Below are 24,896 nucleotides of genomic sequence, written 5' to 3'. Positions count from 1 at the left end.
GACAACTGGTGACCCAGAATCAATAAAGAGCAGAGCTGGTCTGACATTTTAACTAATTTTCTGGAATCAAGGCAGAGCTCAGTTGGTCAATCAGTTGTCAGATAGGACTTTGTTCTAGAATCTACATAGAGGACAGCTGGTCAGACATTTTAACACCTGTTCTGGAGCAAATAAGTCTCCGGTTCCATGCCAGTATAGGGCAGAGCTGGTCAGAAACTTGAGCCTAATCTCTAGAAGCAACATAGGGGATGTACTTATGAGATCGGTGGCCCTGATGCCGCCGGTCTCAATACCGACAGGGAAATCCCGACAAGGGACTTAAGATAGGCGTCGAAATACAGACGCCTATCTTGATCTGGAACGTCGAAGGACACCAGCCTGGTAAGTCCAGGGCACCCCATAGCAGCCGCAGAGGGTTAGGTTTAGGGAGCGTAGTGGGGTTAAATTTTTTTTGGGGGGGAGGTTAGGGTTAGGCACCACTGGGGGGGGGGGGGTTGGGGTTAGACACTAAGGGGGGAGGGTTAGGTTTAGGCACGGAGGGGAGAGGGTTAGGTTTAGGCTTGGAGGGGGAGGATTAGGGTGCGGGGTGGGGAGGGTTAGGCTACAAGAAGGGAGGGTTAGGGGGAGAAGGGGGGAGGGTAAGTATACTTACCCGACCCCTGTTGGGATATCAACTAACGGGATGCCATTGTCTGTATTCTGAGAGGAGGCATCCCAACAGCCGGCATTACATACCCATTCCCAACATAGAGGACAGCTGGTCAGGCATTTTAACACCTGTTCTGGAGCAAATAAGTCTCCGGTTCCATGTCAGTATAGGGCAGAGCTGGTCAGACACTTGAGCCTACGATCTAGAAGCTACATAGAGGACAGCTGGTCAGGCATTTTAACGCCTGTTCTGGAGCTAATAAATATCTGGTTCCATGCCAGTATAGGGCAGAGCTGGTCATACACTTGAGCCTACGCTCCAGAAGCAACATAGAGGACAGCTGGTCAGACATTTTAACGCCTGTTCTGGAATAAGTAAATCTCCGGTTCCATGTCAGTATAGGGCAGAGCTGGTCAGACACTTGAGCCTACGATCTAGAAGCTACATAGAGGACAGCTGGTCAGGCATTTTAACGCCTGTTCTGGAGCTAATAAATATCTGGTTCCATGCCAGTATAGGGCAGAGCTGGTCATACACTTGAGCCTATGCTCCAGAAGCAACATAGAGGACAGCTGGTCAGGTATTCTAACACCTGTTCTGGAGCAAATAAGTCTCCGGTTCCATGCCAGTATAGGGCAGAGCTGGTCATACACTTGAGCCTACGCTCCAGAAGCAACATAGAGGACAGCTGGTCAGACATTTTAACGCCTGTTCTGGAATAAGTAAATCTCCGGTTCCATGTCAGTATAGGGCAGAGCTGGTCAGACACTTGAGCCTACGATCTAGAAGCTACATAGAGGACAGCTGGTCAGGCATTTTAACGCCTGTTCTGGAGCAAATAAATATCTGGTTCCATGCCAGTATAGGGCAGAGCTGGTCATACACTTGAGCCTACGCTCCAGAAGCAACATAGAGGACAGCTGGTCAGACATTTTAACGCCTGTTCTGGAATAAGTAAATCTCCGGTTCCATGTCAGTATAGGGCAGAGCTGGTCAGACACTTGAGCCTACGATCTAGAAGCTACATAGAGGACAGCTGGTCAGGCATTTTAACGCCTGTTCTGGAGCTAATAAATATCTGGTTCCATGCCAGTATAGGGCAGAGCTGGTCATACACTTGAGCCTATGCTCCAGAAGCAACATAGAGGACAGCTGGTCAGGTATTCTAACACCTGTTCTGGAGCAAATAAGTCTCCGGTTCCATGCCAGTATAGGGCAGAGCTGGTCATACACTTGAGCCTACGCTCCAGAAGCAACATAGAGGACAGCTGGTCAGACATTTTAACGCCTGTTCTGGAATAAGTAAATCTCCGGTTCCATGTCAGTATAGGGCAGAGCTGGTCAGACACTTGAGCCTACGATCTAGAAGCTACATAGAGGACAGCTGGTCAGGTATTTTAACGCCTGTTCTGGAGCTAATAAATATCTGGTTCCATGCCAGTATAGGGCAGAGCTGGTCATACACTTGAGCCTATGCTCCAGAAGCAACATAGAGGACAGCTGGTCAGGTATTCTAACACCTGTTCTGGAGCAAATAAGTCTCCGGTTCCATGCCAGTATAGGGCAGAGCTGGTCATACACTTGAGCCTACGCTCCAGAAGCAACATAGAGGACAGCTGGTCAGACATTTTAACGCCTGTTCTGGAGCAAATAAATATCTGGTTCCATGCCAGTATAGGGCAGAGCTGGTCAGACACTTGAACTTGTGGTCTAGATAGACCCATTATATAGTAGAATTAGTCACTAAGGGCTGATTCACTGCTGAACGCAAGTCGGCCATTTTGCATGCTTGGAAATAATTACAGATCTCCGTCCATATTCGGAGTTGGCTGCATTTATGCGCCCACTCTGCCACCGTCCATCCACTGCAAGTAGATGACATCATCATTAGCCTGAATTTGCACTTATCCTTAGTGCAAGAGGGATGGATCTCTGCTTACACCCACCCCTGAATAACACAAAATTCTGCCTACATGCCTAAGAAACGCCCACTACGTAAGACCGCCCAGTTACCGCCCACTTACACCCAACTCAAGCACAAGTTAAGAATCTGCATTCAGTGCTCTCCCCAGAAAATGTTGCCAGCCAGGTGGGGGTAGTGTACACTCTTGCAGATATTGCCCACTAGCTGGCTGGACACAGATATAATTGTGCCCAGCAATGCACGCTGAGACACAGTGCCCGTCCGCACTCTCCGTCTAACCTCTCTGCAATGTTCCCCCTGCCTCTTACAGGCGGGTAGGGATCTCTGTGACTGTGACATAAACGCAGCATGACCCTGTTTTTGCCCGACAGACCCCTGGAGCAGGATAGTGCAGGGTGGCATGTTAGACCCCTGGAGCAGGATAATGCCGGGTGGCATGTTAGACCCCTGGAGCAGGATTGTCCCGGGTGGCATGTTAGACCCCTGGAGCAGGATAGTACCGGGTGGCATGTTAGACCCCTGGAGAAGGATTGTGCCGGGTGGCATGTTAGACCCCTGGAGCAGAATAGTGCCGGTGGCATGTTAGACCCCTGGAGCAGGATAGTGCCGGGTGGCATGTTAGACCCCTGGAGCAGGATAGTGCCGGGTGGCATGTTAGACCCCTGGAGCAGGATAGTGCAGGGTGGCATGTTAGACCCCTGGAGCAGGATAGTGCCGGGTGGCATGTTAGACCCCTGGAGCAGAATAGTGCCGGTGGCATGTTAGACCCCTGGAGCAGGATAGTGCCGGGTGGCATGTTAGACCCCTGGAGCAGGATAGTGCCGGGTGGCATGTTAGACCCCTGGAGCAGGATAGTGCCGGGTGGCATGTTAGACCCCTGGAGCAGGATTGTCCCGGGTGGCATGTTAGACCCCTGGAGCAGGATAGTGCCGGGTGGCATGTTAGACCCCTGGAGAAGGATTGTGCCGGGTGGCATGTTAGACCCCTGGAGCAGAATAGTGCCGGTGGCATGTTAGACCCCTGGAGCAGGATAGTGCCGGGTGGCATGTTAGACCCCTGGAGCAGGATAGTGCCGGGTGGCATGTTAGACCCCTGGAGCAGGATAGTGCAGGGTGGCATGTTAGACCCCTGGAGCAGGATAGTGCCGGGTGGCATGTTAGACCCCTGGAGCAGGATAGTGCCGGGTGGCATGTTAGACCCCTGGAGCAGGATAGTGCCGGGTGGCATGTTAGACCCCTGGAGCAGGATAGTGCCGGGTGGCATGTTAGACCCCTGGAGCAGGATAGTGCCGGGTGGCATGTTAGACCCCTGGAGCAGGATAGTGCCGGGTGGCATGTTAGACCCCTGGAGCAGGATAGTGCCGGGCGGCATGTTAGACCCGGTCCTGGGAGAACACTTATTTGCTAGCAGTGCGGAAGATCGCACGATCCGCCCGTGTAGAGCAGAGTTTATCAGCCTCTGCAGCACGTGAAGTGTAAGTTCCTGTGTTCTTGAACTTTTCATCTAACCAAATAATCCTTGGATTTGTATACTGAGCCACTTAGGCGACATTCCTGTGTGTTTTGTTACATACACAAGATAATATATTAAGACTCTGACCTTGTCGGCCTTTGTTAGCCGGACAACTTGTCTTCGTATAGCTTGTGCATATAACATACATACAGTGATACATACTTCAGTGAAATTCTCCCCACACATTGACCTTAGCTGTTGGGTAAGTTTTCAATCTTTAAGTTCCCCCTGGGGCGTTGTTACGTAAGCCTCCCGAGCCGTGGCGTTAGGAGGAACTCCGCGGTACGTACATCAGTAAGGAACTTGTGCTTTATTGTGTCATTTCATCATGTTGGATGACCTTATTTCAGTGTTAAGTGATTATTACAATAGTTTGGATGTGAATGAGTCACGTTTATACGGGATTTGCATACAATGATTTTGTCACAAGATGACTCGCAGATGAGTTACTGCTGATATGAAGAGCGGTGACTAGTGCGCTGACGTTTTATTATTATCATTTATTTATATGGCGCCACAAGTGTTCCGCAGCACCTTACAAAGTACATAAACAAATTGTAGACAAGTGACTTACAGAACAATACAATACAGGACATGGATAATATATATTGCTACATTAGCGACCATATCACCCAGATAGGCAACAAAGCATAAGGAACCAAGTGTTAGGTGCCCTAGTGGTGAGTAAGAAGGACACTATAGTAAGGAGAAGCACAAGTGGGTAGAGGGCCCTGCTCGTGAGAGCTTACATTCTAAAAAGGGGGGGGGGGGAGACAAACTGGGGTGACACAGATGGGGTAGATGGGGAGGAAGGAGCATGGAGCAGGGAGTTAGAATTATAGCTGGAAGGCTTTGATTAAGTAATGGGTCTTGAGAGCCCGTTTGAAGGATTGCAAAGAGGTGGAGAGTCTGATGGGGAGTGGGAGAGAGTTCCAGAGGTGGGAAGCAGTGCGGGCAAAGTCTTGGAGGCGGGAGTGGGAGGAAGTAATCAGCTGGCATGAAAGGCGGCATTAGTTGAACGAAGAGAGCGGAGAGGAGCGTGAAGGGAGATGAGATCAGAGATGTATATGGGGGAAGATTGGGTGAGGGCTTTGTGAGAACCTTAAATTGGGTTCTAAAAGGGAAGGGGAGCCAGTGGAGGGCTTGTAGGAGAGGGGAGGCAGATGTAGAGCGTTTGGAGAGGAAGATAAGCCGTGCAGCAGCACTGAGGACAGACTGGAGAGGAGATGGGATTTGGGGAGGCCAGATAGGAGGAGGTTACAGTAGTCCAATCTGGAGATGACCAGTGAGTGTATGAGTGTTTTAGTGGCATCCTGGGTGAGATAGAGTCTGATCTTAGAAATATTTTTGAGATGGAAACGACAGGACTGTGAAAGGTTCTGGATATGTGGTTTGAAGGAGAGGGATGAGTCCAGGATAACTCTAAGACAGCGCACCTTGGGACTAGATGAGATAGTTATTCCATCAATTGATAAAGCAATAGTGGAAAGTGAGGTGATGTGGGAGGGTGGGAAGACGATCAGCTCTGTCTTAGACATATCTCTCCACCTCAGCTTTATTATTTCTTCTACTGTGTTTATAGGGTTCCGCCATGTCACGTTGTGCTGTTGTTTTGTCAGATGCCACTTATCTCCTACCAGTATGTATTCGAAGTATGGGAGGAATCCAGAACTAACCCTTGCAAACATGGGGAGAACATACAAACTCCACCCAGATAGGGCACTGGTTGGAATCCAACCCATGGCCGCAGTGCCACTCTTAAAATCTAATGGATATAAGGGTCTGTCCGCTTAAACTTTTTGGCAGGTTCTAGAGGGCCCTTATAAAGTAATTTGTAGCATACAGCCATGGCCAAAAGTTTTGAGAATGACACAAGTATTGGTTTTCACAGAGTTTGCTGCTTCAGTGTTTTTAGACCTTTTTGTCAGATGTTACTATGGTATACTGAAGTAAATTACAGCATTTCCTAAGTGTTGACTTCTTTTTCAAGACCTCTGCAATTCGCCCTGGCATGCTGTCACTCAACTTCTGGGCCACATACTGACTGATAGCCGCCCATTCTTGCCTATTCAATGCTTGGAGATTGTCAGAATTTGTGAGTTTTTGTTTGTCCACCCGCCTCTTAAGGATTGACCACAAGTTCTCAATGGGATTAAGGTCTGGGGCGTTTCCTGGTCATGGACCCAAAATGTCAATGTTTTGTTCCCCGAGCCACTTAGTTATCACTTTTGCCTTATGGCAAGGTGCTCCATCATGCTGGAAAAGGCATTGCTCATCACCAAACTGTACTTAGATGGTTGGGAGAAGTTGCTATTGGAGGATGTTTTGGTACCATTCTTTATTCATGGCTGTGTTCTTAGACAAAATTGTGAGTGATCCCACTCCCTTGGCTGAGAAGCAACTCCACACATGAATGGTCTCAGGATGCTTTACTGTTGGCATGACACAAGACTGATGGTAGCGCTCACATTTCCGTCTCCGGACAAGCGTTTTTCCAGATTCCCCAAACAATCTGAAAGGGGACTCATCAGAGGAAAAAACTTTACCCCAGTCCTCAGCAGTCCAACCCCTGTAACTTTTTCAGAGTATCAGTCTGTCCCTGATGTTTTTCCTGGAGAGAAGTGGCTTCTTTGCTGCCCTTCTTGACACCAGGCCATCCTCTAAAAGTCTTCATCCTGTGTCATGCCAATAGTAAAGCATCCTGAGACCATTCATGTGTGGGGTTGCTACTCAGCCAAGGGAGTGGGATCACTCACAATTTTGTCTAAGAACATAGCCATGAATAAAGAATGGTACCAAAACATCCTCCAATAGCAACTTCTCCCAACCATCTAAGAACAGTTTTCTGATGAGCAATGCCTTTCCCAGCATGATGGAGCACCTTGCCATAAGGCAAAAGTGATAACTAAGTGGCTCGGGGAACAAAACATTGACATTTTGGGTCCATGACCAGGAAACGCCCCAGACCTTAATCCCATTGAAAACTTGTGGTCAATCCCCAAGAGGCAGGTGGACAAACAAAAATCCACAAATTCTGAGAAACTCCAAGCATTGATTAGGCAAGAATGGGCGGCCATCAGTCAGTTTGTGGCCCAGAAGTTGATTGACAGCGTGCCAGGGCAAATTGCAGTGGTCTTGAAAAAGAAGGGTCAACGCTGCAAATATTGACTCTTTGCATAAACTTAATGTAATTGTAAATAAAAGCCTTCGACACTTATGAAATGCTGTGATCTTACTTCAGTATCCCATAGTAACATCTGACAAAAAGGTCTAAAAACACTGAAGCAGCAAACTTTGTGAAAACCAATACTTGTCATTCTCAAAACTTTTGGCCACGGCTGTACAGTCATATATTTATCTAATGATATACAAAAAAAAAAAGAGAGTAAAACGCGTGATGGATTTTTCTATGTGGAAAACAAAATGAAAGGCAGAAATTATGTTATTAATGATCACTATCACCTGCTCACATCTGAGGCTGGCATTTTATGAGTTAATCCAGTATTCAAAATAATGCAGCCTGTCAAGTAACGAGTGAGGTCATTGAGGCACGAAGCACTGGTTCCTATTGTGTAGGTGGTGGTACAATCTTAATTATCTTCAGAAAAAGAGAGTGGATGTATGCTTTGGAAAGTGATAAATCGAATATTTTATCTCCATTTAAATATACTTGAATAAGATTGTAGCATATAATTTGTGCCTCCCGCCCCACACATAAGTCAGTGTTTCTGCACAAATACAGTCAGGTGCATAAATATTGGGACATTGACAGAATTTTCATATTTTGGCCTCTATTCACCACCACAATGGCTTTGAAATGAAACAAACAAGATGTGCTTTACCTGCAGACTTTCAGATTGATTTAATTTGAGGGTAATTACATCCAAATCAGGTGAATGGTGTAGGAATTACAACGGTTTCTATATGTGCCTCCCACTTTTTATGGGGCCAAAAGTAATGGGACTATCAACTCAAAAGCTATTTCATGGACAGGTGTGGGCTATTTCCTCGTTATTTCATTATCAATTAATCAGGTAAAAGGTCTGGAGTTGATTCTAGGTGTGACATTTGCATTTAGAATCAGTTGCTGTCGACTCTCAATATGAGATCCAAAGAGCTGTCACTATCAGTGAAGCAAGCCATCATTAGGCTGAAAAATCAAAACAAACCCATCAGAGAGATAGCAAAAACATTAGGTGTGGCCAAATCAACTGTTTGGAACATTCTTAAAAAAAAAAAAGAACGCACCGGAGAGCTCAGCAACACCAAAAGACCCGGAAGAGTATGGAAAACAACTGTTGTAGATGGCAGAAGAATTATTCCCTGGTGAAGAAAAACCCCTTCACAACAGTTGGCCAAATCAAGAACACTCTCCAGGAGGTAGGTGTATATGTGTCAAAGTCAACAATCAAGAGAAGACTTTACAAGGGTGAATATAGAGGGTTCACCACAAGATGTAAACCATTGGTGAGCCACAAAAACAGGAAGACCAGATTAGAGTTTGCCAAACAACATCTAAAAAAGCCATTACAGTTCTGGAACAACATCCTATGGACAGATGAGACAAAGATCAACTTGTAACAGAGTGATGGGAAGAGAAGAGTATGGAGAAGGAAAGGAACTGCTCATGATCCAAAACATACCACCTCATCAGTGAAGCATGGTGGTGGTAGTGTCATGGCGTGGGCATGTATGGCTGCCAATGGAACTGGTTCCCTTGTATTTATTGATGATGTGACTGCTGACAAAAGCAGCAGAATGAATTCTGAAGTGTTTCGGGCAATATTATATGCTCATATTCAGTCAAATGCTTCAGAACTCATTGGACGGCTCTTCACAGTGCAGATGGACAATGACCCGAAGCATACTGCAAAAGCAACCAAAGAGTTTTTTAAGGCTAAAAAGTGGAATGTTATGCAATGGCCAAGTCAATCCCCTGACCTGAATCCGATTGAGCATGCATTTCACTTGATGAAGACAAAACTGAAGGGAAAATGCCCCAAGAACAAGCAGGAACTGAAGACATTTGCAGTAGAGGCCTGGCAGAGCATCATCAGGGATGAAACCAGCGTCTGGTGATGTCTATGTGTTCCAGACTTCAGGCTGTAATTGTCTGCAAAGGATTTGCAACAAAGTATTAAAAAGTGAAAGTTAGAATTAGGATTGTTTAGTTTGTCCCATTACTTTTGGCCCCTTAAAAAGTGGGAGGCACATATAGAAACCGTTGTAATTCCTACACCGTTCACCTGATTTGGATGTAATTACCCTCAAATTAAATCTGAAAGTCTGCAGTTAAAGCACATCTTGTTTGTTTCATTTCAAAGCCATTGTGGTGGTGAATAGAGGACAAAATATGAAAATTCTGTCAATGTCCCAATATTTATGCACCTGACTGTAGGTGCACCCTTTTCCAGTGTAGCAGCTGATAACAACCCAAGCTTTCATCAGTGCAAAGAAGGGAGGTGTCGGATTGGCTGCGATCCAGGCCTCATTTGCATAGTCTTTTCCTCTGGTCTCTAGAATGATGGCGAGGTGGGATATGTGATGAGGAATTGCTTCCTCTTTCCTGCTAACGGTAATACCTCGTGTGCTGTGTCACTGCAGTTACCTAAGCAGCTGCCCCCTTCATACTGACATTGCTATTCCCCTGCATCACTCGGCAAATGTAATCTCTCCTTCCCCCTGGCCTGAATAACTAGAATATTTGTCTGGGAGCTGTGGAAGTGTCTTAGGACATAGGATCAGAGGTTATATTATTGTTGTTAGCTTTGAAGCACAGCGCTGTATATTGGTGGGATCATATATAAATAACACAACAACATGAAACAGAAGGTGAAGATTGCCCTGCCCCTATGAGCTTACACTCTAAAAGCTGTGGCTAATACTTTATGCATAATGGAATCAGAGATTGGCGCTATTGCTGCCGCAGCTGCACGTTTGTATGCAGGGGCTGTGCGAATATATGGCAATTTCGCAGACAGCGCGGATTTGTACTAAGACGCTCCCATCGGCGGCATCGCAAATCCAAACGACTGCTTACAAACACGCAGCATCGCTCTCGCAGATCCATCGATAATCGACCTCCCGAGTAACCCAATAACCGCGTGTACTCAGGCGCCGGAGCCATTTTTTTTTTGCATACTGGATCGCAGACGTAGGTTGTGACACACCCAGAAATTGGTCGCCTGCTTTTTTTTCCCGCCACTCCCAGCTACTTTCCCCTAAACGCTCCGTGACTGTCAATCACACGGCGAGTAAAAAGTTGCTGCGAGCGAGGATGGTAATGTACCTTCACGCATGCGCAGATTAATCGCTCAGCTATCGGCATTGCGTATATCTCTGAACGCACCGGAATGACATTTGTAGGTGGCGGTGGGGAAGATGCGGGTGACTACTTTAAGGCAGAAACATCAGCCGCTAATGATAAAGCCGCCATTGGTACTGGCATTTCAGTGCAGCTACGTGTGGTGCTGACGTGGAGATATGAAAAATGGATTAATCCTTAGGCGGTCAGCTGCCGGCAGCCATGAGTGGCCTCCACTATTCATTGCACCTGAGCCTCCTGCACGCTGGGAGTAGCTGGTGCCCCCAGTATTTATTTATTTTTGGCACAGTGCTCGCTGGTGGACACAGCCAGGACGCTTAGGGCCTAATTCTGAGTTGGTAGGGTTTCACTTAACAGACGCAAATAGCGAGTTTCAGCATACAGCGCATGCGCAGAAGTGAACTTAGGCATTTCTGAGTGTCTCCAGTCGATTCCGAGCCGGCCGGATCTTTGCTGGATTTCTCTTTCCGTGAAATGGGCGTTAATGGTGGGAACTGTTCCCGTGGCAGGGTCATAGGAGTGTCGCGGGCGTGTAGCTAGAGTTCCGTGCGATTCTAGCCGTCCTTATAAGGAAAGGAGGCCTGTTTCTGACAGAGCTATTGCACCTAACATGGGGCTCGTGCAAGTGCTCATAGGAGTGGTGACAGTTGTGGCTGTGGGCAGAGCGCATAGATACTCGCATTGGTGTAGGTTAGTAAGACGGGCATCCACGGCATCCTGCAAACACGGCTTCTTTGCACCCAACTCAGAATCAGGCCCTAATTACCCATGTTCACAGCTTCTGCCACCATAGAGGACGCATAGGTCTCCAGAGGAGGCTCAGAGAGGGTAACGGCAGTGACGGTGGAGATCACTGTATCCAGCTGCTGCCGCCATCACAGAGAGGGTAACAGCAGTGACGGTGGAGCTCACTGTATCCAGCTGCTGCCGCCATCACAGAGAGGGTAACAGCAGTGATGGTGGAGATCACTGTATCCAGCTGCTGCCGCCATCACAGAGAGGGTAACAGCAGTGATGGTGGAGCTCACTGTATCCAGCTGCTGCCGCCATCACAGAGAGGGTAACAGCAGTGACGGTGGAGATCACTGTATCCAGCTGCTGCCGCCATCACAGAGAGGGTAACAGCAGTGACGGTGGAGATCACTGTATCCAGCTGCTGCCGCCATCACAGAGAGGGTAACAGCAGTGACGGTGGAGCTCACTGTATCCAGCTGCTGCCGCCATCACAGAGAGGGTAACAGCAGTGACGGTGGAGCTCACTGTATCCAGCTGCTGCCGCCATCACAGAGAGGGTAACAGCAGTGACGGTGGAGCTCACTGTATCCAGCTGCTGCCGCCATCACAGAGAGGGTAACAGCAGTGACGGTGGAGCTCACTGTATCCAGCTGCTGCCGCCATCACAGAGAGGGTAACAGCAGTGACGGTGGAGCTCACTGTATCCAGCTGCTGCCGCCATCACAGAGAGGGTAACAGCAGTGACGGTGGATGGAGCTCAATGTATCCAGCTGCTGCTGCCGCCATCACAGAGAGGGTAACAGCAGTGACGGTGGATGGAGCTCACTGTATCCAGCTGCTGCCGCCATCACAGAGAGGGTAACAGCAGTGACGGTGGAGATCACTGTATCCAGCTGCTGCCACCATCACAGAGAGGGTAACAGCAGTGACGGTGGAGCTCACTCTATCCAGCTGCTGCCGCCATCACAGAGAGGGTAACAGCAGTGACGGTGGAGATCACTGTATCCAGCTGCTGCCGCCATCACAGAGAGGGTAACGGCAGTGACGGTGGAGCTCACTGTATCCAGCTGCTGCCGCCATCACAGAGAGGGTAACGGCAGTGACGGTGGAAATCACTGTATCCAGCTGCTGCCGCCATCACAGAGAGGGTAACGGCAGTGACGGTGGAGATCACTGTATCCAGCTGCTGCCGCCATCACAGAGAGGGTAACGGCAGTGACGGTGGAGATCACTGTATCCAGCTGCTGCCGCCATCACAGAGAGGGTAACAGCAGTGACGGTGGAGCTCACTGTATCCAGCTGCTGCCGCCATCACAGAGAGGGTAACGGCAGTGACGGTGGAGATCACTGTATCCAGCTGCTGCCGCCATCACAGAGAGGGTAACGGCAGTGACGGTGGAGCTCACTGTATCCAGCTGCTGCCGCCATCACAGAGAGGGTAACAGCAGTGACGGTGGATGGAGCTCACTGTATCCAGCTGCTGCCGCCATCACAGAGAGGGTAACAGCAGTGACGGTGGAGATCACTGTATCCAGCTGCTGCCGCCATCACAGAGGGTAACAGCAGTGACGGTGGAGCTCACTAGGGCTGATCCTGGGTTAGACTAAGCGGTGTCTGCGTCTGCTGGCGGTTGCCCCTCTGCGACTTTAAGGACATGCTGCTACAGAGCCCTTACCTCCGTGCCTCTAGATACGGACTGTGACGCCCACTGTGCCTCCTATGTGAGCAGTTGAGCGTCTTTTTACACAACCACTTACACCGACATGCCCATAAGACGGACCATCCCCGTGTGTGCGCTAAACCACCTCCATGTCACCACCCAGAAATGACCAATACATTTTCAACATATTTCCGAGACGTGTGCCTCAGTCGCAACTCCGTGTCTATGCGCACGCTTTATGGACGCAGGCGCAGTGCAACATAGACGCATGTCCAGAAGAGAAAAATCGCTCCACTGCGTCCGACATCGGCAGTGCCTCCGATCTAGAATCAGCCCCTCTGTGTCCAGCTGCTGAACTGAGCTGGTTCCTGTCGACCTTCTACGCAGCCCGGTCCTCGGTGTGACGACTCCTCGGCACTGTCCTGTAGTTCCCTCACTGTCTTCACAAATTGTTATAACAGTTTATTACTTCTGACCGTTATGAGGGATGTGGACAAGGAGCTGATCTAGGTCCCAGCCCTCTCTAACCCCCGTCCCCAAAGACGCAGCTGAATAAAGGTTTTGTGTTCTTAAAAGGGAAATGATCCTGTGTTTTATTGATCTGTATTCCCCAATCTACCATCAGGTGATTTGCTAATCCGGCTACTGATACATTGCGGCCCTCCTGTGCTGGCTCATACAGGCCTATTGATACATTGTGGCCCTCCTGTGCTGGCTCATACAGGCTTATTGATACATTGCGTCCCTCCTGTGCTGGCTCATACAGGCCTATTGATACATTGCAGCCCTCCTGTGCTGGCTCATACAGGCCTGTTGATACATTGCAGCCCTCCTGTGCTGGCTCATACAGGCCTGTTGATACATTGCGGCCCTCCTGTGCTGGCTCATACAGGCCTATTGATACATTACGGCCCTCCTGTGCTGGCTCATACAGCTCATACAGGCCTATTGATACATTGTGGCCCTCCTGTGCTGGCTCATACAGGCTTATTGATACATTGCGTCCCTCCTGTGCTGGCTCATACAGGCCTGTTGATACATTGCGGCCCTCCTGTGCTGGCTCATACAGGCCTGTTGATACATTGCGGCCCTCCTGTGCTGGCTCATACAGGCCTATTGATACATTACGGCCCTCCTGTGCTGGCTCATACAGGCTTATTGATACATTGCGGCCCTCCTGTGCTGGCTCATACAGGCCTATTGATACATTGCGGCCCTCCTGTGCTGGCTCATACAGGCTTATTGATACATTGCGGCCCTCCTGTGCTGGCTCATACAGGCTTATTGATACATTGCGGCCCTCCTGTGCTGGCTCATACAGGCCTATTGATACATTGCGGCCCTCCTGTGCTGGCTCATACAGGCCTATTGATACATTGCGGCCCTCCTGTGCTGGCTCATACAGGCCTATTGATACATTGCGGCCCTCCTGTGCTGGCTCATACAGGCCTATTGATACATTGCGGCCCTCCTGTGCTGGCTCATACAGGCTTATTGATACATTGCGTCCCTCCTGTGCTGGCTCATACAGGCCTATTGATACATTGCGGCCCTCCTGTGCTGGCTCATACAGGCCTATTGATACACTGCGGCCCTCCTGTGCTGGCTCATACAGGCCTATTGATACACTGCGGCCCTCCTGTGCTGGCTCATACAGGCCTATTGATACATTGCGGCCCTCCTGTGCTGGCTCATACAGGCTTATTGATACATTGCGGCCCTCCTGTGCTGGCTCATACAGGCTTATTGATACATTGCGGCCCTCCTGTGCTGGCTCATACAGGCCTATTGATACATTGCGGCCCTCCTGTGCTGGCTCATACAGGCTTATTGATACATTGCGGCCCTCCTGTGCTGGCTCATACAGGCTTATTGATACATTGCGGCCCCCCTGTGCTGGCTCATACAGGCTTATTGATACATTGCGGCCCCCCTGTGCTGGCTCATACAGGCTTATTGATACATTGCGGCCCCCCTGTGCTGGCTCATACAGGCTTATTGATACATTGCGGCCCTCCTGTGCTGGCTCATACAGGCTTATTGATACATTGCGGCCCTCCTGTGCTGGCTCATACAGGCTTATTGATACACTGCGGTCCTCCTGTGCTGGCTCATACAGGCCTATTGATACATTGCGGCCCTCCTGTGCTGGCTCATACAGGCCTATTGATACATTGCGGCCCTCCTGTGCTGGCTCATACAGGCCTATTGATACATTGCGGCCCTCCTGTGCTGGCTCATACAGGCTGCACTTACTGACCTGTCTTTCTGTCGCTGGTATTTCAGCAGACCTGAATCTAATGAATTTGCATGGTAGCCGGTCAGGTCTTTCACAGCTTCCTTCCCTTTTGTCCGCCTGACTCAGCCCTTACAGTTTTTGGCAGGATACCAGTTGGAACATGGTACCCCGTACATGCAATCGTTCTGCCATGAGGAGGAAAAACAAGCATCTAATAATCAGCAAGGGATGTGAATAATAATGATTGGAGACCCCATATTCACTTGTTAAAGCTATAATCCTATTAGACTAGCCGGCTGTATTCCTATTGATGCAATATTCCTACTAACGTATTACAAACAGTTTCCCCATCAGATGTCCCGGTGTAGAATTACTGTACGGTGCATAATCATTGTCCACAGACCAAACATCCCGTCGGTCTGTCTGTGATAATAAAATAAGGGCATTGGCTCATCCCATAGACCCGGCAATGGTCGTGACTCAACTGCAATTATTTTCCCATTCTTTTCAGTAAAATTATATTTATCTTAGTGTTATCGTGGATTCGGAACACGCTGACCTATTCTGCAGCTCTGTACACTGAGAGGATCATCAAACAAGCATATAACATACAATGACATGAAACAGGCGCTAAAGACGGCCCTGTCCCAATGAGCTTACAATCTAAGGGGCAGTGTTCTCTCCACGCTACATTTCTTGGGTCGGTCCGCCCAGGAAAATGTCCCTGCCGCCAGGCCGGATGGAGGATGGGACACCACAGCCACCTGGATCCCGCTCTGTCGGAGCCACCCCCACTGGAAGGAGGATGCTGGCCGTCCCCTCCACCCCGGGACCACCCTGCACTGGAGGCAAGCATTGCAGCCTTACAGCCTCCCCCTTTCCTACCCGGTGCCCGCCAAACAGTAATTGAAACACCGGATTGGTGGGTAAGGGCAGGAGGGTGTACGATGGGCTGCTGCTTACCTTCTGTGATAGGGTTCAGTGAGGCCCCTGTACCCCCAGCGGCCTCATGTTACTGCCACCCAGAAAAAAAATCTCCGTGGAGAACACTGTAAGAGGAATGTGGGGGCGCCAGGCCTCTGATTGGCAAAATGCATCACTTTCCGGGCACATTTTATGCCTGCGCTTTTTACGCAATAAGCGTCAACTCTGAATGAGCCTCTGGGTTTTTCTTTAATGTATAACTTAAAAAAAAAATGTGTGCGTCTGATCACAGATGTAATTTGTACTTTATAATTAATTTACCTTATGCAAAACGGCAACTATCGGAGGATGCCCGGCGTGCAGCGACATTAATAACACGTATGTTTAGCGTACACCAGATATATGTCACATACACTTCCACACACATTTTCTTTTTTATAATACATTTATTATCGGACATCAATAAAGCTGCTGAGATCTCACTGATACAGCAAATACAAGTCACCGTCCTATTACACACACTCGCAAAAGCACAATCTATGCCCGTGCGACAAATCACCAATCAGCGAACAGCATATTCGCAAATAGCAAAACACAGGCACCCCCCCCCCCCCCCCGAGAGGTTAGGGTTAGGCTAGGGGGAGGGTAAGGGTTAGGCACCCCCGGGGGAGGGTTAGGGTTAGGCCTCCCCCCGGGGGACTTAGGTTTAGGCAGCGGGGAAGGGGGGGTTAGGTTTAGGCACTTGGGGGGGAGGTTAGGCTTAGACACCCCTAAGGGAGAGTTATTGGGGTAGGTTAGGTTAGTTAATACTTACCTGGGGACAATCGGGATTTCCAGCGCTGTCGGGCTGCCGCTGCTGGGATCTGTTCTTCTGTCGGCCTGCCGCTGCCAGGATTCGAACGGCGGCCGGCGGTATTACATACCAATTCCGTCAGTAACGTGCGGTGGTGAATATGGGAGGTTGGGAAAGGGTGTTTCCCCCCAAACATAGACCTTAGTGCAGGTAAGGTAGGAAGAGGAGAGGTTACATCTGCAATGTGAATATATAATATTACTGTAACAAATATTAGCTGCTAGGATTCGGGTGTGAATGATCCTAACTCTCCGTCTGTCCTGTGCTTTGTAGGAGAACTTCCATCTCCGGTAACTGGAAGACCAACACGGGATCGGCCATGCTGGAGCAGATCGCGGTGTCAGACAGGTACGGTACCCATCTCCTGGCGGTGAGCTGAAGTCATGCAGGTATACGCCCCGTGCCTTACGTTCCTGCGCCAAAATGTTGTTTCTACGTTTTTGCACCGTATTTACCAGCAAGCGATGAATTGCAGACGCCTTATACAGGCAGCGAGTTAGTTGTATATCAGGTGTTCTCCAGTTCCCCTCCGTCACATGAATCAGTGCAGTCTCCTGGCGCGTCCTAGTCGCATCGCTTTGTGACTAAGATACGGGACAGACGCCTGGCGCTAGCAGAGTTGCACGGGGTCTGGCGAGCTAAGAGGGGTTTTTTTTGGCGAAACTTCAGCAAGAATTTACGAGGACACGAATGTACAAATTTAGCCAGGGCTTCCTCTGCATGCAATAAAAGTGTATCCACATTCCCGGGCATCACAACATGGTTTGTTCCAGTGCAAACTGGAAGCTGGATTTTCTTCTGGCTCTTAAGGGATCCCTTTGTCTGTTGCGTAGCAGCGCCCCCCACTGGCCACTTCCATGTCAATAAAGAGATGTGCTCTGCTGGCACTGTACCCTGCACACTTAACACCACAGGACCTGCTAACGTGCGCAGCACACAGGCAGAGACCGCACATGCCTACAGAGCGGGGCTTATTCTAGGGCTCAATTAAGGAAAAACTCCAACCATACTTCAATGGGCCCGATTCAGCAAGGAACTCCGGGCCTGATTCAGAGCCGGACGCTATTTGCGGACGGTCATTCCAAAAAATGGGCCGGCTATTTAAATTGAGCGCTCGCTCTTTGCGGTTTGTTGACGCCTCTATGTCTGAGCGAGCGAGCGAACGAAAAATGCGCTCACTATTTTGTAAAGATGCCCCTTTGCCGTTCGCATCCTACGTCATCTCCGGTATTTATTAGATTAATCGGGAACATCGAAAGGCATCTGAACTGCTCGCAGTGCTTGTGGTAGGTTTTTCTTTCCCGTAATACTGCGAGCAGTTGAGGCTAAAAGACAACCAAGTGACGTGGCCGATGACGTTCCTTTTCTAATTATGCACTCTCATTAAACGCCCTTTTGACCGTTTGGCACGCCTGCGTTCGGATCTCCACTCCCCCGTTTTCAAGCACCTTCCCGTTACCACCCACAAACTGTACATTCTGTCAATCACATTAGCAGCCCCTCGCTGTTTTGTGAGCGCACGATTCCCCCCCCCCCCCCCCCCCCCCCCCCCCCCCCCCCCCCCCCGGGAAGAGTTAGGCGCCACTGGGATTGGTTAGGGTTAGGCACCCCCCCCAAGTGGGTTAGGTTTAGGCACACCCGGGGGAGATTTAGGGTTAGGCACCCCTAAGGGACGGTTAGAGGGGAGAGAAGGGTAGGTTTAGGGGACTTACCTGCTTCGTCGGGACTCTCCTCTGTCGGGCTTCCGGCGTCTGCATTTCATCCCGGCGACTATTGAGCTGCCGGGATTTCATACCCAACCCAGATGTCTTCAGCAGAAGATTGGTCCAGGCAGAGAAGGTGCAGGATTGGGTACACAGCAAAAGGCTGGTACAGGCAGCATACAGACCAGAGCCGGGGGTCACGAGTACAATGCATGTCATTAAAGCTGGTAGTTATGACGCCGAGCGTTGTTTATCAACGTAAAAATAATATTTGTGTTCCAGATACAAGCTGTGGGTGGACACTTGCTCAGAGATATTCGGTGGTCTGGATATCTGCGCTGTGGAAGCTCTGCATGGAAAAGACGGGAAAGATCACGTTATAGAGGTGAGTGCTATGCCTCGTGGCTCTACAATGGATCATTGGGGTCTCATTCTGGCTTTTTGTACCTCCTTAGCCAGTCAGTGAATGTTTTTCTTTCTACCCCATTTAGGTCAACTCTTTAAAAAAAATAATAATTCACAAAGGAGGGGATCTGGGGGAACCATTTCATGGGGCTATGGTCTTATTACACTACACAATCATGTCATGGGGCAGTTGTGTGTGATGTGATGTTACCATGTCATGGGGCAGTTGTGTGAGATTATGGGGCCTTACTACGCCGACTATGTTGGCAGCATCCCCAGCACGGGGAACATTTTATTATACTGTAGATATTTGTAAGAATTGTTTATTTTATACTATATTGATGGAGAAGAGCTATTATACCGATCTGAGTAACACTGGGCTGGGCAGTTATTATACCGATCTGAGTAACACTGGGCTGGGCAGTTATTATACCGATCTGTGTAACACTGGACTGGGCAGTTATTATACCGATCTGAGTAACACTCGGCTGGGCAGTTATTATACCGATCTGTGTAACAGTGGGCTGGGCAGTTGGTATACCGATCTGAGTAACACTCGGCTGGGCAGTTATTATACCGATCTGAGTAACACTGGGCTGGGCAGTTATTATACCGATCTGAGTAACACTGGGCCTGCAGTTAGTATACCGTTCTGAGTAACACTCGCCTGGGCAGTTATTATACCGTTCTGAGTAACACTGGGCTGGGCAGTTGGTATACCGTTCTGAGTAACACTCGGCTGGGCAGTTATTATACCGTTCTGAGTAACACTCGGCTGGGCAGTTATTATACCGATCTGAGTAACACTCGGCTGGGCAGTTATTATACCGTTCTGAGTAACACTCGGCTGGGCAGTTATTATACCGTTCTGAGTAACATTGGGCTGGGCAGTTATTATACCGTTATGAGTAACACTCGGCTGGGCAGTTATTATACCGTTCTGAGTAACACTGGGCTGGGCAGTAGTTATACCGATCTGAGAAACACTGGGCTGGGCAGTTGTTATACTGATCTGAGTAGCACTGGGCTGGGCAGTAGTTATACCGATCTGAGAAACACTGGGCTGGGCAGTTGTTATACTGATCTGAGTAGCACTGGGCTGGGCAGTTTATGCCCACTCATTAGTAAATGTCTGTATTGTGATCATACCTGGCAGCTCTTCTCATTGTAACACTATAGTTAGCTTTCTAGTAACTATTTATTACTCTTTTTTTATTATTTAAGCAGCATTTCCCTTGTATACTCTACTCAATCAGCTACTTTCCTTCCTGGGCTGCGGGTAGAAGAGGTGAATCATTCTCTGTCCTCGGCAGACGCTCACTGCTTTCTCTCCCCCCTCCCCCAGGTGGTGGGCTCCTCAATGCCTTTAATTGGAGACCAGCAAGAAGAAGACCGGCTGCTGATAGCGGATCTGGTGGTCAGTAAGATGGCGCAGGCTCTTCAGTGCAGCTCCTCGCCCAACCGCTCCATGCATGGGCCTCAGCCACAGGTAATAGAGGCTCAGTAAGGCTTGTTTACCAGACGTAAATTGCAGAGACCCCCCCCCCTGACGCTCCGTTATGACTGCATCTACTTGTCTGAGTAGAGCGCTCAGAGGTGAGCATGCGCTTCCCGGCCTGCGGGACAATCCCCGGTAGATGTTTCTGCACCTAGCTTTGCGAATACGGCTGAAAATGTACCTACTAACGCGTTAGGAGCACACACGCACCCCTCTTTCATTCTATTACTTTTTCTACTTAAATACCGATGGGCTTATCATAACTTTATGGCTTTGATTAATAGAGCGATGGGACATCGGTTCTGTCCTTATTACGCGTGGCGCTTTCGTCTGTATGAGCTTATCCTACCGCTTTCCTGCATAAGTGCAACTGGTAGGTGCAGAAGGCTTCTCATTAGGACAATAGAGTGAGCCCCAATCTATGGGTCCAATAGCAGGGAGAAAAGGGCTGTGCGCTCTCCCCGCCAAGCAGAGATCTCCTTCCTACATTTCGCCTTCTCTGCCTCTTTCCCTCATTTTATAAAAAAATCTTGTCCTACAAAAACTTAAAACCGTGATCTTACCGCACATGGGCTCCAGCTGGGGGGGCTGCTGATTGCCCACCCCTGTTCTAATCCATGCTCGGCCAGGAACACTGTAATCCGCCCAGCTCTTCCCATTGGACGGTGCAAGCTTTCGCACTCCTGCAGATGTGGACCCCTTTTCCTCCGTTCCATGCGCTTGCTCCCCAAAACCAAGAGCTATTGCGCACGTTTGGTCACAAAACGAGCCTTCGTGTATTTCTTCCATGGGTTCAGCCCCATCTTCTGTATCCTGAATTCTCTGCATTTGTTTTACAGGCTCAAGTCGTTCACTCGCGATCTGCTACCCCCATTCAGCAACAGAGACCTCCCCCTCAAGGTACGCTCATTTCCAGGTGGTGTCTGCTCCTTGTAATTAATAATGGTCTATTAATGCAGAATGGCCAGTCTGTGATAATGTTATTGCACATAGGGGAGAGAGACTAATCTGTATTAGAGTCCATTGTATACGTTGTTGTTGTTGTAGCGTCACGGAATGCCACCTATTCCCACCCCCTACGAAGAACTAGCAGAGGCAGCAGTTTAGGGAAAAGGAATGGGTATGTGATGCAGGCTGTTGGGATGCCTCCTGCTACGCTTCGTAAACCTAACCCTGTCTCGCCCCCCCTTCCTGCGGCTAACGCTAAGGGCGCCCTAGACTTACCTTGTTTGGGCTGGTGTCCTTGGGCGTTCCGGCGTCGGGATTAAGATAAGCGTCAAAATACCGGCGCCTATCTTGTCAGGATTTCACTGCCGGTATTAAGACCGGCGGCATCGAGGCCGCCAGTCTCATAACTATATCCCAGGGAAAATAGATGTAGCTGGTTATTGGAAATATAAGTTGGGGAACAAGGAAAATGTCTACAGTTTGAGAAGACAAAAGGCTCCGCTATACAATAGAAAGTGAACAAAACTACAGAAATTATGTTTTTAGAACATGTATTTACACATTGCTAGGTTAGATACATATTAATCACACGTTCAATAACTAAGCATGGATTACATCAGTGCGATTCTCATTTCTCTTAGGAGGACCCCCGGCAGCCCAGGTTCCTCAGAGACAAGGACCTCCTTCCCAGCCAAGGCCTCCCCCACAAGGACAACAACTTCAGGGTTTAGGCCCTCAGCCATCGCAGCATCCACCAAATCTACCCAGTCCTGGGGCACAGCAACGGCAAATCGTTCCTCAGCAGCAGCCATCGCCCCAGCAGATTAGGTCCCAACAATCTTCACCGCGCCAATCTCAATCCCCCCAGAGGCAGCCAAGCCCTCAAGGTGCACAGTCACCCCAACGCCAGCAGCAGGCTCCTCCCATGCCAGCAGGTCCAAAGCCAATGGGTGTCCAACCCCCTCAACCTCGGCAACCCGGGCCTGTTAGGCAACCAGCCCCTGCAGGGCCCCAGCAGAAGCCCCCTCCACCAGTTCATCAACAACAGCACGGCATCCGTCAACCAGGACAGCAGCCACCACTGCAGCAACGGCAGTCCGCTGCCGGCGGTCCCCAGCAACAGCCACCGCAACAGCAGCAACAACACCAGCCGCCACAGCGACCCATGACCCAGCAGCCCAGGCCTAACCCTCAAGCACCTGGGCAGGGTTCATCACGTCCCGGGGGGCCCCAAAAGCCTCAGCTGGCTCAGAAGCCGGGCCCAGAGCTGCCCCCACCCCAGCCGCAGCTGAAGTAAGAGCCCCCGAGGTTCTGGGTGGGCCACCAGGTTTCAGCTTCATATACTACCTTTTGTTGCATGCTGCTTAAGTGAGGTAGACACAGCTTTGTCAGAGACGGAGCCACCTCATGGTCATATTTATTTATGGTTGTGTGTGTTCTTGTAGCTTGGACACGCAAAGGGGTCTCGATGGCAGCTCACAGGGTTACATGAGACACCTAAAACAGTCATGTTTTTAAATTTAAGACACAAGGTTTATTTAACGTTCCTCAGTGAGCTCCGGAGGTGGATCACGCTTTAGGATTTATCGACACTCTTGATTAGAAGGATAAGATTGTAGAAGGTGTCCCGAGACTTGTGGAGATTTTAGTGTGAATGATTAACAATTGCATGACTTTAACTGATCATTATCTCTCTCTCCCTCCTCCTTCAACATACTCCTCCTCTACCTCCCCCCTGGTACTACCAACATGTATGACCCATCCCCCCCCCCCCCCCCCTCCTTATATCTTGTGTCCTTATATCTCCTATACGTTTCGTCCTCTGAATTCTTCTCTACTCCATGTCTTCTCAACGCCATCATTTATCTTCTCTACGCCAACATTCCTGATCTCCCTTGATCCACCCCTTTCTCTGGTCTCCACGTTTTTATAAAACAACCTCTCTCTTTCAATATTAAAATCTCCACCCCCCCCTCACACATCCTACCCTCATCTGTACCCATCATCGGCCATCACCTCACATTGTTCTCCAGTAAGTCCCAATCCCTCACCAACTCCTTCACCCTTGCAGACTCACCAGCTCCACGTTCCAGTCTTAGTCACGATGAGGTGAAAGCCGAAACCATCCGCAACCTGAGGAAGTCCTTCGCCAGTCTCTTCTCAGACTGAAGGGATCTTTCGGGAGTCATTTAATCCCTCCGAAACCACGTCACACCTTCTCCCACCCGACATTGCGGCTTTGTTGTCTAAAAATTCCTGCTCCCTTCACCTGTGTGCACGGCTTAATCTACTCCTGAAAAAAACAAAAACCGCCAGCGAAGAGGTAGATACGGAGAGGAGACCGAACGTAAAATCATGGGAGGAAGAGAGAACTCTAGAGGCTATATACCATATATAAATAATTTATACATATATATATTCTAAGATACCAGAGCGAAGAGCTCTCGCGGTGGTAGAATCCTTAGAGCCTTTTTTAGATGGTTAAGGCAACAAACGGCGTGAGGACAGCCACTCGGAAACCCGTTCTACCGGGGACCCTCGTTAGGACCTGTGACTGACCACAAGTCCTATATGATGTGCCAGTCTTCTACATGTGTATATATATATATGTATACAAATATATATTCATGCATATTGATATATTAGACCCCGTAACAGTAAAGTTAAGTTAATTTTGTATGTTTTGTCTGTTCTCTCGACCGTCATTTCTACGCTTCTCCTCCCAGCTGCTCTCACTATCTATCGCTCCTGGTTCTGTCTGACGCTACGCTCCTGTGGTGTGTGTGCCGCGCTATTCCCGGCTGTGAGCCAATACGCCGATATTCAGTTGACACCCGAATGTAACGGCACAGCTTTTGTCTCTTATTTCGTCTTATTCCCCTTCCCTCTCATGAGCCTGGCTGAACCCCCCTCCCCTCTCCTCGCCCAACATTCTCCCTGCTTCGTGTTTCCACTCATTCCAGGTCTTAATTTTTGTGTGACAGTAACACTATTGTAACGTGTGTAACTTAAGCTTGCTGTGGGGTACTATCGTGATATGATTGTTAGTGAGCAAAACCATGTTCTTAGTATTCAGAGTAATATATTATGACTATATTAAAGAACTTATTCTATGACCTGCACAGAGCAGGTCTCCATGAGACGTGCGCGTAATGTTTGTCAGCGTTTGTGTGAAAATGTGAACCCCCAAAAGGGGGGCAAGAAAACGTGATGTGTCCCAAATTAAACAATTCTGAAAGCAACACGGTGGCGCAGTGTATTGTTTGTGAGCAATGGGGACGGGGCCGCGCTCTACGTCCGTGGCCGGAGAGAAAGATAGAGGTAAACGTACAGCAAATAGAGTTCTGCTACGTAGAACTATACATTACAAATTCAGAAACAATAAATGTGAAAATATAGTTTTTAAGGTGAACATTTACAAAAATAAGGCCAGCAACAGGTTGGAAAAGGAAACCGGTGAAACTCGTACAAACGGCGGAAACTTTTCTAAAACGACTGCGAGGGACAGACTCGCTATATGG

At 49.1% G+C, this 24,896-nt stretch overlaps 1 protein-coding gene across 6 annotated transcripts in view; it reads left to right on the top strand.

Moving 5' to 3' along the window:
* The window catches only part of SYN1 (synapsin I), a 156,548-nt gene extending 131,931 nt beyond the window's left edge, over positions 1 to 24,617 (top strand). For 3 of the 6 annotated variants that reach the window (XM_088469980.1, XM_088469971.1, XM_088469936.1), the window contains exons 8-13: positions 17,095 to 17,169; positions 18,807 to 18,909; positions 20,275 to 20,418; positions 21,267 to 21,327; positions 22,017 to 22,668; positions 23,409 to 24,617. In XM_088469980.1, the coding sequence (XP_088326106.1) occupies positions 17,095 to 17,169; positions 18,807 to 18,909; positions 20,275 to 20,418; positions 21,267 to 21,327; positions 22,017 to 22,668; positions 23,409 to 23,544 (1,171 nt within the window). In that variant the 3' untranslated portion in view covers positions 23,545 to 24,617. Of the gene's footprint in view, positions 1 to 17,094; positions 17,170 to 18,806; positions 18,910 to 20,274; positions 20,419 to 21,266; positions 21,328 to 22,016; positions 22,703 to 23,408 lie in introns of all 6 variants that reach the window. The other 3 variants (XM_088469945.1, XM_088469961.1, XM_088469954.1) reach the window with 3 other exon arrangements.
* The last annotated feature ends 279 nt before the right edge of the window (positions 24,618 to 24,896 follow it).

The sequence above is a fragment of the Taudactylus pleione genome, unplaced genomic scaffold (assembly GCF_031769625.1).
Source record: "Taudactylus pleione unplaced genomic scaffold, aTauple2 ptg000013l, whole genome shotgun sequence".
Lineage (NCBI taxonomy): Eukaryota > Metazoa > Chordata > Amphibia > Anura > Myobatrachidae > Taudactylus > Taudactylus pleione.
The sequence above is the reverse complement of the archived record's forward strand: the minus strand, read 5'-3'. Positions and strand labels throughout refer to the sequence as shown.